This window comes from Oncorhynchus gorbuscha, unplaced genomic scaffold, assembly GCF_021184085.1.
Source record: "Oncorhynchus gorbuscha isolate QuinsamMale2020 ecotype Even-year unplaced genomic scaffold, OgorEven_v1.0 Un_scaffold_1341, whole genome shotgun sequence".
Taxonomy (NCBI): Eukaryota; Metazoa; Chordata; class Actinopteri; order Salmoniformes; family Salmonidae; genus Oncorhynchus; species Oncorhynchus gorbuscha.
Window position 1 is genome coordinate 56,940 of NW_025746144.1, and position 18,000 is coordinate 74,939.

The following is an 18,000-nucleotide window of genomic DNA, read 5'->3' on the forward strand; positions in this document are numbered from 1 at the left end:
TCTCCCTCAGTTCCCTGAGCACAACAACAACTACTGTTACCCAGAGGGAGAAGAGCTCAAATCTAACCAGGGAACAATAGATAAGGTAGGCTCTCCCTCAGTTCCCTGAGCATAACAACAACTACTGTTACCCAGAGGGAGAAGCGCTCAAATCTAACCAGGGAACAATAGATAAGGTAGGCTCTCCCTCAGTTCCCTGAACACAACAACAACTACTGTTAGCCAGAGGGAGAAGAGCTCAAATCTAACCAGGGAACAATAGATAAGGTAGGCTCTCCCTCAGTTCCCTGAGCACAACAACAACTACTGTTACCCAGAGGGAGAAGAGCTCAAATCTAATCAGGGAACAATAGATAAGGTAGGCTCTCCCTCAGTTCCCTGAGCACAACAACAAGATCAACAACTACTGTTAGCCAGAGGGAGAAGAGCTCAAATCTAACCAGGGAACAATAGATAAGGTAGGCTCTCCCTCAGTTCCCTGAACACAACAACAACTACTGTTACCCAGAGGGAGAAGAGCTCAAATCTAACCAGGGAACAATAGATAAGGTAGGCTCTCCCTCAGTTCCCTGCACAACAACAAGATCAACAACTACTGTTACCCAGAGGGAGAAGAGCTCAAATCTAACCAGGGAACAATAGATAAGGTAGGCTCTCCCTCAGTTCCCTGAGCACAACAACAACTACTGTTACCCAGAGGGAGAAGAGCTCAAATCTAACCAGGGAACAATAGATAAGGTAGGCTCTCCCTCAGTTCCCTGAGCATAACAACAACTACTGTTACCCAGAGGGAGAAGCGCTCAAATCTAACCAGGGAACAATAGATAAGGTAGGCTCTCCCTCAGTTCCCTGAACACAACAACAACTACTGTTAGCCAGAGGGAGAAGAGCTCAAATCTAACCAGGGAACAATAGATAAGGTAGGCTCTCCCTCAGTTCCCTGAGCACAACAACAAGATCAACAACTACTGTTACCCAGAGGGAGAAGAGCTCAAATCTAACCAGGGAACAATAGATAAGGTAGGCTCTCCCTCAGTTCCCTGAGCACAACAACAAGATCAACAACTACTGTTACCCAGAGGGAGAAGAGCCCAAATCTAACCAGGGAACATTAGATAAGGTAGGCTCTCCCTCAGTTCCCTGAGCACAACAACAACTACTGTTAGCCAGAGGGAGAAGAGCTCAAATCTAACCAGGGAACAATAGATAAGGTAGGCTCTCCCTCAGTTCCCTGAGCACAACAACAACTACTGTTACCCAGAGGGAGAAGAGCTCAAATCTAATCAGGGAACAATAGATAAGGTAGGCTCTCCCTCAGTTCCCTGAGCACAACAACAAGATCAACAACTACTGTTAGCCAGAGGGAGAAGAGCTCAAATCTAACCAGGGAACAATAGATAAGGTAGGCTCTCCCTCAGTTCCCTGAACACAACAAGATCAACAACTACTGTTAGCCAGAGGGAGAAGAGCTCAAATCTAACCAGGGAACAATAGATAAGGTAGGCTCTCCCTCAGTTCCCTGAACACAACAACAAGATCAACAACTACTGTTAGTCAGAGGGAGAAGAGCTCAAATCTAACCAGGGAACAATAGATAAGGTAGGCTCTCCCTCAGTTCCCTGAGCACAACAACAAGATCAACAACTACTGTTACCCAGAGGGAGAAGAGCTCAAATCTAACCAGGGAACAATAGATAAGGTAGGCTCTCCCTCAGTTCCCTGAGCACAACAACAAGATCAACAACTACTGTTACCCAGAGGGAGAAGAGCCCAAATCTAACCAGGGAACAATAGATAAGGTAGGCTCTCCCTCAGTTCCCTGAGCACAACAACAAGATCAACAACTACTGTTACCCAGAGGGAGAAGAGCTCAAATCTAACCAGGGAACAATAGATAAGGTAGGCTCTCCCTCAGTTCCCTGAGCACAACAACAACTACTGTTACCCAGAGGGAGAAGAGCTCAAATCTAACCAGGGAACAATAGATAAGGTAGGCTCTCCCTCAGTTCCCTGAGCACAACAACAAGATCAACAACTACTGTTAGCCAGAGGGAGAAGAGCTCAAATCTAACCAGGGAACAATAGATAAGGTAGGCTCTCCCTCAGTTCCCTGAGCACAACAACAAGATCAACAACTACTGTTAGCCAGAGGGAGAAGAGCTCAAATCTAACCAGGGAACAATAGATAAGGTAGGCTCTCCCTCAGTTCCCTGAACACAACAAGATCAACAACTACTGTTAGCCAGAGGGAGAAGAGCTCAAATCTAACCAGGGAACAATAGATAAGGTAGGCTCTCCCTCAGTTCCCTGAACACAACAAGATCAACAACTACTGTTACCCAGAGGGAGAAGAGCCCAAATCTAACCAGGGAACAATAGATAAGGTAGGCTCTCCCTCAGTTCCCTGAACACAACAACAACTACTGTTACCCAGAGGGAGAAGAGCTCAAATCTAACCAGGGAACATTAGATAAGGTAGGCTCTCCCTCAGTTCCCTGAGCACAACAACAACTACTGTTACCCAGAGGGAGAAGAGCTCAAATCTAACCAGGGAACAATAGATAAGGTAGGCTCTCCCTCAGTTCCCTGAACACAACAACAAGATCAACAACTACTGTTACCCAGAGGGAGAAGAGCCCAAATCTAACCAGGGAACAATAGATAAGGTAGGCTCTCCCTCAGTTCCCTGAGCACAACAACAAGATCAACAACTACTGTTACCCAGAGGGAGAAGAGCTCAAATCTAACCAGGGAACAATAGATAAGGTAGGCTCTCCCTCAGTTCCCTGAACACAACAACAACTACTGTTACCCAGAGGGAGAAGAGCTCAAATCTAACCAGGGAACATTAGATAAGGTAGGCTCTCCCTCAGTTCCCTGAGCACAACAACAACTACTGTTACCCAGAGGGAGAAGAGCTCAAATCTAACCAGGGAACAATAGATAAGGTAGGCTCTCCCTCAGTTCCCTGAACACAACAACAAGATCAACAACTACTGTTACCCAGAGGGAGAAGAGCCCAAATCTAACCAGGGAACAATAGATAAGGTAGGCTCTCCCTCAGTTCCCTGAGCACAACAACAAGATCAACAACTACTGTTACCCAGAGGGAGAAGAGCCCAAATCTAACCAGGGAACAATAGATAAGGTAGGCTCTCCCTCAGTTCCCTGAACACAACAACAACTACTGTTACCCAGAGGGAGAAGAGCTCAAATCTAACCAGGGAACATTAGATAAGGTAGGCTCTCCCTCAGTTCCCTGAACACAACAACAAGATCAACAACTACTGTTACCCAGAGGGAGAAGAGCTCAAATCTAACCAGGGAACATTAGATAAGGTAGGCTCTCCCTCAGTTCCCTGAACACAACAACAAGATCAACAACTACTGTTACCCAGAGGGAGAAGAGCTCAAATCTAACCAGGGAACATTAGATAAGGTAGGCTCTCCCTCAGTTCCCTGAGCACAACAACAAGATCAACAACTACTGTTAGCCAGAGGGAGAAGAGCTCAAATCTAACCAGGGAACAATAGATAAGGTAGGCTCTCCCTCAGTTCCCTGAACACAACAACAACTACTGTTACCCAGAGGGAGAAGAGCTCAAATCTAACCAGGGAACAATAGATAAGGTAGGCTCTCCCTCAGTTCCCTGAACACAACAACAACTACTGTTACCCAGAGGGAGAAGAGCTCAAATCTAACCAGGGAACATTAGATAAGGTAGGCTCTCCCTCAGTTCCCTGAACACAACAACAACTACTGTTACCCAGAGGGAGAAGAGCTCAAATCTAACCAGGGAACATTAGATAAGGTAGGCTCTCCCTCAGTTCCCTGAGCACAACAACAAGATCAACAACTACTGTTAGCCAGAGGGAGAAGAGCTCAAATCTAACCAGGGAACAATAGATAAGGTAGGCTCTCCCTCAGTTCCCTGAACACAACAACAAGATCAACAACTACTGTTACCCAGAGGGAGAAGAGCTCAAATCTAACCAGGGAACAATAGATAAGGTAGGCTCTCCCTCAGTTCCCTGAACACAACAACAACTACTGTTACCCAGAGGGAGAAGAGCTCAAATCTAACCAGGGAACAATAGATAAGGTAGGCTCTCCCTCAGTTCCCTGAACACAACAACAACTACTGTTACCCAGAGGGAGAAGAGCTCAAATCTAACCAGGGAACATTAGATAAGGTAGGCTCTCCCTCAGTTCCCTGAGCACAACAACAAGATCAACAACTACTGTTACCCAGAGGGAGAAGAGCCCAAATCTAACCAGGGAACAATAGATAAGGTAGGCTCTCCCTCAGTTCCCTGAGCACAACAACAAGATCAACAACTACTGTTACCCAGAGGGAGAAGAGCTCAAATCTAACCAGGGAACAATAGATAAGGTAGGCTCTCCCTCAGTTCCCTGAGCACAACAACAACTACTGTTACCCAGAGGGAGAAGGGCTCAAATCTAACCAGGGAACATTAGATAAGGTAGGCTCTCCCTCAGTTCCCTGAGCACAACAACAAGATCAACAACTACTGTTACCCAGAGGGAAAAGAGCTCAAATCTAACCAGGGAACAATAGATAAGGTAGGCTCTCCCTCAGTTCCCTGAGCACAACAACAACTACTGTTACCCAGAGGGAGAAGAGCTCAAATCTAACCAGGGAACATTAGATAAGGTAGGCTCTCCCTCAGTTCCCTGAGCACAACAAAAACTACTGTTACCCAGAGGGAGAAGAGCTCAAATCTAACCAGGGAACATTAGATAAACCCTCTCACACTTGTCCAGCTTGTAATTGGCCGTCAAAATTTCACTGATAAATTATGGTGAAATGTTTGTTAACTTTGAACCTTTATTGAACTAGACAAGACAGTTAAGAACACATTCTTATTTTCAATGACGGCCTACACCTAATTTGTCAAATTTTCTAAAAATATAATTCCACTTTGACAATATGTGGTATTGTGTGGAGTACAGTGGCACACATTCTCAATGTAATCTAATTTAAATTCAGGCTGTAACGAAACAAAACATGGAAAGAGTGAATGGGTGTGAATACTTTCTGAAGGCCCTGTATCTATTGCCATGACAACGTTACCACACCCTGAATAAACATCCTGTATCTATTGCCATGACAACGTTACCACACCCTGAATAAACATCCTGTATCTATTGCCATGACAACGTTACCACACCCTGAATAAACATCCTGTATCTATTGCCATGACAACGTTACCACACCCTGAATAAACATCCTGTATCTATTGCCATGTCCCCACAACGTTACCACACCCTGAATAAACATCCTGTATCTATTGCCATGACAACGTTACCACACCCTGAATAAACATCCTGTATCTATTGCCATGTCCCCACAACGTTACCACACCCTGAATAAACATCCTGTATCTATTGCCATGTCCCCACAACGTTACCACACCCTGAATAAACATCCTGTATCTATTGCCATGTCCCCACAACGTTACCACACCCTGAATAAACATCCTGTATCTATTGCCATGTCCCCACAACGTTACCACACCCTGAATAAACATCCTGTATCTATTGCCATGTCCCCACAACGTTACCACACCCTGAATAAACATCCTGTATCTATTGCCATGTCCCCACAACGTTACCACACCCTGAATAAACATCCTGTATCTATTGCCATGTCCCCACAACGTTACCACACCCTGAATAAACATCCTGTATCTATTGCCATGTCCCCACAACGTTACCACACCCTGAATAAACATCCTGGAAACCTGTTAAACAACAGACAACATGTGTTCTGGGAACCTTCTTGTATCATCAGGTCAATGTTTTTTGTTTCATAAAAGAAACATGGTAGAATTATCTGCACAATTGGACAGTTTTTGTGTTCTGGGAACATATATTTTTCAATGTCCCCACAATGCTCTCACCAGAATGTTCCTACAAACAAATGGAACATTCTGGGAACCTTTAAAGAACAGGTTCAATGTGTTCTGGGAACCTTTAAAGAACAGGTTCAATGTGTTCTGGGAACCTTTAAAGAACAGGTTAAATGTGTTCTCAGAACCTTTAAAGAACAGGTTAAGTGTGTTCTCAGAACTGTTCCTACAACCTAATGAAACATTCTGGGAACCTTTAAAGAACAGGTTAAATGTGTTCTGGGAACCTTTAAAGAACAGGTTCAATGTGTTCTGGGAACCTTTAAAGAACAGGTTAAATGTGTTCTCAGAACCTTTAAAGAACAGGTTAAGTGTGTTCTCAGAACTGTTCCTACAACCTAATGAAACATTCTGGGAACCTTTAAAGAACAGGTTAAATGTGTTCTGGGAACCTTTAAAGAACAGGTTAAGTGTGTTCTCAGAACCTTTAAAGAACAGGTTCAATGTGTTCTGGGGACCTTTAAAGAACAGGTTAAATGTGTTCTGGGAACCTTTAAAGAACAGGTTAAATGTGTTCTCAGAACTGTTTCTACAACCTAATGAAACATTCTGGGAACCTTTAAAGAACAGGTTAAATGTGTTCTGGGAACCTTTAAAGAACAGGTTAAGTGTGTTCTCAGAACTGTTCCTACAACCTAATGAAACATTCTGGGAACCTTTAAAGAACAGGTTAAATGTGTTCTCAGAACCTTTAAAGAACAGGTTCAATGTGTTCTGGGAACCTTTAAAGAACAGGTTAAATGTGTTCTTAGAACATTCTTGCAACATCAGGCAAATGTTTTATACAAACATTCTAGAATCATCACCATGACTGGGCAGTTTTTGTTTTATGAGAAGATTTGCCGCAACCTAACAAATGTTCTGGGAAATTTTACAGAACCAATTTTGGTTTGCTGGGCCTCCTCCTTCCCTGTCCTACGTCAAACCCATTCGGAGAGACTGAGCTAACGATGGAACAACGGGTGTCATCTTTCCAAATCTGTTCTGCCTCCATCACACACAGGACATAAAGACATGCCTGAGGGTCGGGGCCAAACCCCTGGACTATATCAGAGGGGAGACTGGACCCAGAACCATGAGGCCATGAAGCCTCCATCAGGCCCAGTGATCAGTCTGAGTTTGGCCAGGGACAGAGGCACAACGCTGGGTTCGGTTTGGCAGGAGGACTGGGGCCCCACTGGTCGAGGGAAGGTGGGCTGGAGGGGCCAGAGCAGGGGCATGTATAGTGTGTCCTCAGGCTGGGAGACTGGAGAGACAGGGGGAGGCAGGGGGAAGGCAGGAAGAGACAGGGAGAGACGGGGGTGAGGCTGGGGAGAGACAGAGGGAGGCTAGGGGGAGAAAGGAGGAACCTGGGAAGCGGGGGAGAGACAGGGGGAGACAGGGGGAGACAGGGGAAGGTTGGGGGAGACAGGAGGGAGGCTGAGGGAGACAGGAGGGAGGCTGAGGGAGACAGGAGGGAGGCTGGGGAAGAGAGGAGGAGACGGGGGAAGAGGAGGAGACAGGGGGAGGCTGGGGGAGAGGAGGAGACAGGGGGAGGCTGGGGGAGAGAGGGGGAGGCTGGGGAGAGAGAGGAGGAGAGAGGGGGAGGCTGGGGAGAGAGAGGAGGAGAGAGGGGGAGGCTGGGGAGAGAGAGAGGGGGAGGCTGGGGGTAGAGGAGGAGACAGGGGGAGGCTGGGGAGAGAGAGGAGGAGGCTGGGGAGAGAGAGAGGGGGAGGCTGGGGGAGAGAGGAGGAGACTGGGGGAAGAGTCTGCTGTATCGCAAAATGACCAGCAGGGACTGTCGACTTGGATGAAGAGGTTCACTCTAAACACAGCATGTGAACCAACGCTGAGCACGCACACACACACACACACACACACACACACACACACACACACACACACACACACACACACACACACACACACACACACACACACACACACACACACACACACACACACACACACACACACACACACACACACACACTACTGAACGTCATTGACCAGGATGGAAAGGCATATCCGACATCCAACCCAATGAGCAATAACAACAGAAAGGAAACCCAGAACAGAGGACGGATAGAGGCTTGAGGAGACAGAACATGAGAGAAAGACGAACTGAGAAAACAGTGAAACCACAGCAACGTGGGGGCTGATCGTTGTGGCGTTGTTGTACCAATGACGACTCATGAATAATAACAGCCTGTGTTCCACGTGCGTCCCTAATGGCACCCTATAGTGCCTAGGGGGACTGGTACAAACGAGTGCACTATAAAGGAGGGTGCTATTTGTTGGCGCAGAAATAAACTAACTATCCCCTGGTGGAGCTTTGTACTGTAACACAACCTGGAGAGATGGACTGAAGAGTACAACACACACACACACACACACACACACACACACACACACACACACACACACACACACACACACACACACACACACACACACACACACACACTACCTAGCTAACACCAGGGATTATCACTGTATTAGGTTTCTCTCAGACCTTTTACTAATGAGAGGGTGGGCTCAGTTTCCACCCTGTACCCCCTCTACCCACCAGGGTCAGACCGGGTCAAACTAAAGTGTCTGTAATGTTCAAGGAGGGTGTGTGTGTGTGTTTCTTTAGCTGTACAGTTCTGGGTTCTGGTTTCGCTGGTTTCTAGTGGGCTCTAGAAGGTTCTGGTTTCGCTGGTTTCTAATGGGCTCTAGAAGGTTCTGGTTTCACTGGTTTCTAATTGGCTCTAGAAGGTTCTGGTTTCGCTGGTTTCTAATGGGCTCTAGAAGGTTCTGGTTTCGCTGGTTTCTAGTGCGCTCTAGAAGGTTCTGGTTTCGCTGGTTTCTAATTGGCTCTAGAAGGTTCTGGTTTCACTGGTTTCTAATGGGCTCTAGAAGGTTCTGGTTTCACTGGTTTCTAGTGGGCTCTATAAGGTTCTGGTTTCGCTGGTTTCTAGTGCGCTCTAGAAGGTTCTGGTTTCGCTGGTTTCTAATTGGCTCTAGAAGGTTCTGGTTTCACTGGTTTCTAATGGGCTCTAGAAGGTTCTGGTTTCACTGGTTTCTAATGGGCTCTATAAGGTTCTGGTTTCGCTGGTTTCTAGTCGTCTCTAGAAGGTTCTGATTTCGCTGGTTTCTAGTGGGCTCTAGAAGGTTCTGGTTTCACTGGTTTCTAATGGGCTCTATAAGGTTATGGTTTCGCTGGTTTCTAGTGGGCTCTAGAAGGTTCTGGTTTCGCTGGTTTCTAGTGGGCTCTAGAAGGTTCTGGTTTCGCTGGTTTCTAGTGGGCTCTAGAAGGTTCTGGTTTCGCTGGTTTCTAGTGGGCTCTAGAAGGTTCTGGTTTCGCTGGTTTCTAGTGGGCTCTAGAAGGTTCTGGTTTCGCTGGTTTCTAGTGGGCTCTAGAAGGTTCTGGTTTCGTTGGTTTCTAGTGGGCTCTAGAAGGTTCTGGTTTCGCTGGTTTCTAGTGGGCTCTAGAAGGTTCTGGTTTCGCTGGTTTCTAGTGGGCTCTAGAAGGTTCTGGTTTCGTTGGTTTCTAGTGGGCTCTAGAAGGTTCTGGTTTCGCTGGTTTCTAGTGGGCTCTAGAAGGTTCTGGTTTCGTTGGTTTCTAGTGGGCTCTAGAAGGTTCTGGTTTCGTTGGTTTCTAGTGGGCTCTAGAAGGTTCTGGTTTCGCTGGTTTCTAGTGGGCTCTAGAAGGTTCTGGTTTCGTTGGTTTCTAGTGGGCTCTAGAAGGTTCTGGTTTCGTTGGTTTCTAGTGGGCTCTAGAAGGTTCTGGTTTCGCTGGTTTCTAGTGGGCTCTAGAAGGTTCTGGTTTCGCTGGTTTCTAGTGGGCTCTAGAAGGTTCTGGTTTCGTTGGTTTCTAGTGGGCTCTAGAAGGTTCTGGTTTCGCTGGTTTCTAGTGGGCTCTAGAAGGTTCTGGTTTCGTTGGTTTCTAGTGGGCTCTAGAAGGTTCTGGTTTCACTGGTTTCTAGTGGGCTCTAGAAGGTTCTGGTTTCACTGGTTTCTAGTGGGCTCTAGAAGGTTCTGGTTTCGTTGGTTTCTAGTGGGCTCTAGAAGGTTCTGGTTTCGCTGGTTTCTAGTGGGCTCTAGAAGGTTCTGGTTTCGTTGGTTTCTAGTGGGCTCTAGAAGGTTCTGGTTTCGCTGGTTTCTAGTGGGCTCTAGAAGGTTCTGGTTTCACTGGTTTCTAGTGGGCTCTAGAAGGTTCTGGTTTCACTGGTTTCTAGTGGGCTCTAGAAGGTTCTGGTTTCGCTGGTTTCTAGTGGGCTCTAGACGGTTCTGGTTTCGCTGGTTTCTAGTGGGCTCTAGAAGGTTCTGGTTTCACTGGTTTCTAGTGGGCTCTAGAAGGTTCTGGTTTCGCTGGTTTCTAGTGGGCTCTAGAAGGTTCTGGTTTCACTGGTTCCTAGTGGGCTCTAGAAGGTTCTGGTTTCGTTGGTTTCTAGTGGGCTCTAGAAGGTTCTGGTTTCGCTGGTTTCTAGTGGGCTCTAGAAGGTTCTGGTTTCGCTGGTTTCTAGTGGGCTCTAGAAGGTTCTGGTTTCGTTGGTTTCTAGTGGGCTCTAGAAGGTTCTGGTTTCGTTGGTTTCTAGTGGGCTCTAGAAGGTTCTGGTTTAGCTGGTTTCTAGTGGGCTCTAGAAGGTTCTGGTTTCGCTGGTTTCTAGTGGGCTCTAGAAGGTTCTGGTTTCGCTGGTTTCTAGTGGGCTCTAGAAGGTTCTGGTTTCGCTGGTTTCTAGTGGGCTCTAGAAGGTTCTGGTTTCTGGTTTCTAGTGGGCTCTAGAAGGTTCTGGTTTCGTTGGTTTCTAGTGGGCTCTAGAAGGTTCTGGTTTCGTTGGTTTCTAGTGGGCTCTAGAAGGTTCTGGTTTCGCTGGTTTCTAGTGGGCTCTAGAAGGTTCTGGTTTCGTTGGTTTCTAGTGGGCTCTAGAAGGTTCTGGTTTCGTTGGTTTCTAGTGGGCTCTAGAAGGTTCTGGTTTCGCTGGTTTCTAGTGGGCTCTAGAAGGTTCTGGTATCTAGTGGGCTCTAGAAGGTTCTGGTTTCGCTGGTTTCTAGTGGGCTCTAGAAGGTTCTGGTTTCTAGTGGGCTCTAGAAGGTTCTGGTTTCTAGTGGGCTCTAGAAGGTTCTGGTTTCTAGTGGGCTCTAGAAGGTTCTGGTTCCTAGTGGGCTCTAGAAGGTTCTGGTTTCTAGTGGGCTCTAGAAGGTTCTGGTTTCTAGTGGGCTCTAGAAGGTTCTGGTTCCTAGTGGGCTCTAGAAGGTTCTGGTTTCTAGTGGGCTCTAGAAGGTTCTGGTTTCTAGTGGGCTCTAGAAGGTTCTGGTTCATAGGTTCATGTCACTACATATTTTTACATCTTGTAAATTCCTTCCCTTCTATAACAACCTGACTGGCTATTTCTCCTACCAAGGCAGCCCACTCTGTCCCTCCACCCTCCGTCTAAACCTCCCTCCATCCCTTTATCCATCCGCCCAAAAACCACAATGTGGGAACGGAAAGGAGGTCACGGGAGTGGTAGAGGGAGTAGGAGAGGGGGAGGTGAGGGCGGTTTGGGAGCAGGAACCTGATTCGCCCATTTTACCTGAGAGGAATCGCAGATATTCTCAAATGAGGAACCAGAGCAGGCTTCAAAGGACAGAGAAGAGAGGACAGAGAGGACAGAGAGGACAAATAGGAAAGAGAGGACGGAGAGGACAGAGAGGACGGAGAGGACAGAGAGGACAGAGATGATGGAGAGGACGGAGAGGACAAACAGGAAAGAGAGGACGGAGAAGACGGAGAGGACAGAGAGGACGGAGAGGACAGAGAGGATGGAGAGGATAGAGAGGACAGAGAGGATGGAGAGGACGGAGAGGACAGAGAGGATGGAGAGGACGGAGAGGATGGAGAGGACAAACAGGAAAGAGAGGACGGAGAAGACGGAGAGGATAGAGAGGACAGAGAGGATGGAGAGGACGGAGAGGACAGAGAGGACAAATAGGAAAGAGAGGATGGAGAGGACGGAGAGAGTGAGAGAACGAGAAACAGAAATAGAATGATGGAGAAAATGAGAGAGAGGGGGAGGAGAAAGAAATGTTTGTTCTACAATGAGGCCTCTACACTCTAGGGTTGTCCTATAGGGTTGTCCTATGGGGACAGAGTGTACACAGCCTTCACACGTCATCAGACAGGGTGGAGATGGAGGGAACAAGAGAAACACCTCTCTCACCTTGACGTGTTGAGAGGGAACAAGAGAAACACCTCTCACCTTGACGTGTTGAGAGGGAACAAGAGAAACACCTCTCTCACCTTGACGTGTTGAGAGGGAACAAGAGAAACACCTCTCACCTTGACGTGTTGAGAGGGAACAAGAGAAACACCTCTCTCACCTTGACGTGTTGAGAGGGAACAAGAGAAACACCTCTCACCTTGACGTGTTGAGAGGGAACAAGAGAAACACCTCTCACCTTGACGTGTTGAGAGGGAACAAGAGAAACACCTCTCTCACCTTGACGTGTTGAGAGGGAACAAGAGAAACACCTCTCTCACCTTGACGTGTTGAGAGGGAACAAGAGAAACACCTCTCTCACCTTGACGTGTTGAGAGGGAACAAGAGAAACACCTCTCACCTTGACGTGTTGAGAGGGAACAAGAGAAACACCTCTCTCACCTTGACGTGTTGAGAGGGAACAAGAGAAACACCTCTCTCACCTTGACGTGTTGAGAGGGAACAAGAGAAACACCTCTCTCACCTTGACGTGTTGAGAGGGAACAAGAGAAACACCTCTCTCACCTTGACGTGTTGAGAGGGAACAAGAGAAACACCTCTCACCTTGACGTGTTGAGAGGGAACAAGAGAAACACCTCTCTCACCTTGACGTGTTGAGAGGGAACAAGAAAAGAACACCTCTCACCTTGACGTGTTGAGAGGGAACAAGAGAAACACCTCTCTCACCTTGACGTGTTGAGAGGGAACAAGAGAAACACCTCTCTCACCTTGACGTGTTGAGAGGGAACAAGAGAAACACCTCTCTCACCTTGACGTGTTGAGAGGGAACAAGAGAAACACCTCTCACCTTGACGTGTTGAGAGGGAACAAGAGAAACACCTCTCTCACCTTGACGTGTTGAGAGGGAACAAGAGAAACACCTCTCACCTTGACGTGTTGAGAGGGAACAAGAGAAACACCTCTCACCTTGACGTGTTGAGAGGGAACAAGAGAAACACCTCTCTCACCTTGACGTGTTGAGAGCTCTCATTGAGGTTGTCGTCTCTCTTCCTGACCTCCTGCACCAGCTGGGCGTTCTTACTCTTCTCCACCTGCTCCTTATGTTTCAGCTGGGCCACCGTCTTAGTCTGGTCCTTCACCTGTCTGGAGAGATACAGGGGAGAGGACAGTTAGATAACATACAGACTACACTAGTCCTAACACCTGTCTGGAGAGATACAGGGGAGAGGACAGTTAGATAACATACAGACTACACTAGTCCTAACACCTGTCTGGAGAGATACAGGGGAGAGGACAGTTAGATAACATACAGACTACACTAGTCCTAACACCTGTCTGGAGAGATACAGGGGAGAGGACAGTTAGATAACATACAGACTACACTAGTCCTAACACCTGTCTGGAGAGATACAGGGAGAGGACAGTTAGATAACATACAGACTACACTAGTCCTAACACCTGTCTGGAGAGATACAGGGGAGAGGACAGTTAGATAACATACAGACTACACTAGTCCTAACACCTGTCTGGAGAGATACAGGGGAGAGGACAGTTAGATAACATACAGACTACACTAGTCCTAACACCTGTCTGGAGAGATACAGGGAGAGGACAGTTAGATAACATACAGACTACACTAGTCCTAACACCTGTCTGGAGAGATACAGGGGAGAGGACAGTTAGATAACATACAGACTACACTAGTCCTAACACCTGTCTGGAGAGATACAGGGGAGAGGACAGTTAGATAACATACAGACTACACTAGTCCTAACACCTGTCTGGAGAGATACAGGGGAGAGGACAGTTAGATAACATACAGACTACACTAGTCCTAACACCTGTCTGGAGAGATACAGGGGAGAGGACAGTTAGATAACATACAGACTACACTAGTCCTAACACCTGTCTGGAGAGATACAGGGGAGAGGACAGTTAGATAACATACAGACTACACTAGTCCTAACACCTGTCTGGAGAGATACAGGGGAGAGGACAGTTAGATAACATACAGACTACACTAGTCCTAACACCTGTCTGGAGAGATACAGGGGAGAGGACAGTTAGATAACATACAGACTACACTAGTCCTAACACCTGTCTGGAGAGATACAGGGGAGAGGACAGTTAGATAACATACAGACTACACTAGTCCTAACACCTGTCTGGAGAGATACAGGGGAGAGGACAGTTAGATAACATACAGACTACACTAGTCCTAACACCTGTCTGGAGAGATACAGGGGAGAGGACAGTTAGATAACATACAGACTACACTAGTCCTAACACCTGTCTGGAGAGATACAGGGGAGAGGACAGTTAGATAACATACAGACTACACTAGTCCTAACACCTGTCTGGAGAGATACAGGGGAGAGGACAGTTAGATAACATACAGACTACACTAGTCCTAACACCTGTCTGGAGAGATACAGGGGAGAGGACAGTTAGATAACATACAGACTACACTAGTCCTAACACCTGTCTGGAGAGATACAGGGGAGAGGACAGTTAGATAACATACAGACTACACTAGTCCTAACACCTGTCTGGAGAGATACAGGGGAGAGGACAGTTAGATAACATACAGACTACACTAGTCCTAACACCTGTCTGGAGAGATACAGGGGAGAGGACAGTTAGATAACATACAGACTACACTAGTCCTAACACCTGTCTGGAGAGATACAGGGGAGAGGACAGTTAGATAACATACAGACTACACTAGTCCTAACACCTGTCTGGAGAGATACAGGGGAGAGGACAGTTAGATAACATACAGACTACACTAGTCCTAACACCTGTCTGGAGAGATACAGGGAGAGGACAGTTAGATAACATACAGACTACACTAGTCCTAACACCTGTCTGGAGAGATACAGGGGAGAGGACAGTTAGATAACATACAGACTACACTAGTCCTAACACCTGTCTGGAGAGATACAGGGGAGAGGACAGTTAGATAACATACAGACTACACTAGTCCTAACACCTGTCTGGAGAGATACAGGGGAGAGGACAGTTAGATAACATACAGACTACACTAGTCCTAACACCTGTCTGGAGAGATACAGGGGAGAGGACAGTTAGATAACATACAGACTACACTAGTCCTAACACCTGTCTGGAGAGATACAGGGGAGAGGACAGTTAGATAACATACAGACTACACTAGTCCTAACACCTGTCTGGAGAGATACAGGGGAGAGGACAGTTAGATAACATACAGACTACACTAGTCCTAACACCTGTCTGGAGAGATACAGGGGAGAGGACAGTTAGATAACATACAGACTACACTAGTCCTAACACCTGTCTGGAGAGATACAGGGGAGAGGACAGTTAGATAACATACAGACTACACTAGTCCTAACACCTGTCTGGAGAGATACAGGGGAGAGGACAGTTAGATAACATACAGACTACACTAGTCCTAACACCTGTCTGGAGAGATACAGGGGAGAGGACAGTTAGATAACATACAGACTACACTAGTCCTAACACCTGTCTGGAGAGATACAGGGAGAGGACAGTTAGATAACATACAGACTACACTAGTCCTAACACCTGTCTGGAGAGATACAGGGGAGAGGACAGTTAGATAACATACAGACTACACTAGTCCTAACACCTGTCTGGAGAGATACAGGGGAGAGGACAGTTAGATAACATACAGACTACACTAGTCCTAACACCTGTCTGGAGAGATACAGGGGAGAGGACAGTTAGATAACATACAGACTACACTAGTCCTAACACCTGTCTGGAGAGATACAGGGGAGAGGACAGTTAGATAACATACAGACTACACTAGTCCTAACACCTGTCTGGAGAGATACAGGGGAGAGGACAGTTAGATAACATACAGACTACACTAGTCCTAACACCTGTCTGGAGAGATACAGGGAGAGGACAGTTAGATAACATACAGACTACACTAGTCCTAACACCTGTCTGGAGAGATACAGGGGAGAGGACAGTTAGATAACATACAGACTACACTAGTCCTAACACCTGTCTGGAGAGATACAGGGGAGAGGACAGTTAGATAACATACAGACTACACTAGTCCTAACACCTGTCTGGAGAGATACAGGGGAGAGGACAGTTAGATAACATACAGACTACACTAGTCCTAACACCTGTCTGGAGAGATACAGGGGAGAGGACAGTTAGATAACATACAGACTACACTAGTCCTAACACCTGTCTGGAGAGATACAGGGGAGAGGACAGTTAGATAACATACAGACTACACTAGTCCTAACACCTGTCTGGAGAGATACAGGGGAGAGGACAGTTAGATAACATACAGACTACACTAGTCCTAACACCTGTCTGGAGAGATACAGGGGAGAGGACAGTTAGATAACATACAGACTACACTAGTCCTAACACCTGTCTGGAGAGATACAGGGGAGAGGACAGTTAGATAACATACAGACTACACTAGTCCTAACACCTGTCTGGAGAGATACAGGGGAGAGGACAGTTAGATAACATACAGACTACACTAGTCCTAACACCTGTCTGGAGAGATACAGGGAGAGGACAGTTAGATAACATACAGACTACACTAGTCCTAACACCTGTCTGGAGAGATACAGGGGAGAGGACAGTTAGATAACATACAGACTACACTAGTCCTAACACCTGTCTGGAGATACAGGGATACAGGGAGAGGACAGTTAGATAACATACAGACTACACTAGTCCTAACACCTGTCTGGAGAGATACAGGGGAGAGGACAGTTAGATAACATACAGACTACACTAGTCCTAACACCTGTCTGGAGAGATACAGGGGAGAGGACAGTTAGATAACATACAGACTACACTAGTCCTAACACCTGTCTGGAGAGATACAGGGGAGAGGACAGTTAGATAACATACAGACTACACTAGTCCTAACACCTGTCTGGAGAGATACAGGGGAGAGGACAGTTAGATAACATACAGACTACACTAGTCCTAACACCTGTCTGGAGAGATACAGGGGAGAGGACAGTTAGATAACATACAGACTACACTAGTCCTAACACCTGTCTGGAGAGATACAGGGGAGAGGACAGTTAGATAACATACAGACTACACTAGTCCTAACACCTGTCTGGAGAGATACAGGGAGAGGACAGTTAGATAACATACAGACTACACTAGTCCTAACACCTGTCTGGAGAGATACAGGGGAGAGGACAGTTAGATAACATACAGACTACACTAGTCCTAACACCTGTCTGGAGAGATACAGGGGAGAGGACAGTTAGATAACATACAGACTACACTAGTCCTAACACCTGTCTGGAGAGATACAGGGGAGAGGACAGTTAGATAACATACAGACTACACTAGTCCTAACACCTGTCTGGAGAGATACAGGGGAGAGGACAGTTAGATAACATACAGACTACACTAGTCCTAACACCTGTCTGGAGAGATACAGGGGAGAGGACAGTTAGATAACATACAGACTACACTAGTCCTAACACCTGTCTGGAGAGATACAGGGGAGAGGACAGTTAGATAACATACAGACTACACTAGTCCTAACACCTGTCTGGAGAGATACAGGGGAGAGGACAGTTAGATAACATACAGACTACACTAGTCCTAACACCTGTCTGGAGAGATACAGGGGAGAGGACAGTTAGATAACATACAGACTACACTAGTCCTAACACCTGTCTGGAGAGATACAGGGGAGAGGACAGTTAGATAACATACAGACTACACTAGTCCTAACACCTGTCTGGAGAGATACAGGGGAGAGGACAGTTAGATAACATACAGACTACACTAGTCCTAACACCTGTCTGGAGAGATACAGGGGAGAGGACAGTTAGATAACATACAGACTACACTAGTCCTAACACCTGTCTGGAGAGATACAGGGGAGAGG

At 46.8% G+C, this 18,000-nt stretch overlaps 1 protein-coding gene across 1 annotated transcript in view; it reads right to left on the bottom strand.

Annotated features, from left to right (window-relative positions):
* LOC124022330 (ELKS/Rab6-interacting/CAST family member 1-like) overlaps positions 1 to 18,000 on the bottom strand; it is a gene marked incomplete at both ends in the record, with an annotated part of 124,492 nt that overhangs the window by 36,684 nt on the left and 69,808 nt on the right. Inside the window, one exon of the mRNA XM_046337252.1 lies at positions 13,109 to 13,244. Within this exon, the coding sequence (XP_046193208.1) occupies positions 13,109 to 13,244 (136 nt within the window). The remainder of the gene's footprint in view (positions 1 to 13,108; positions 13,245 to 18,000) is intronic.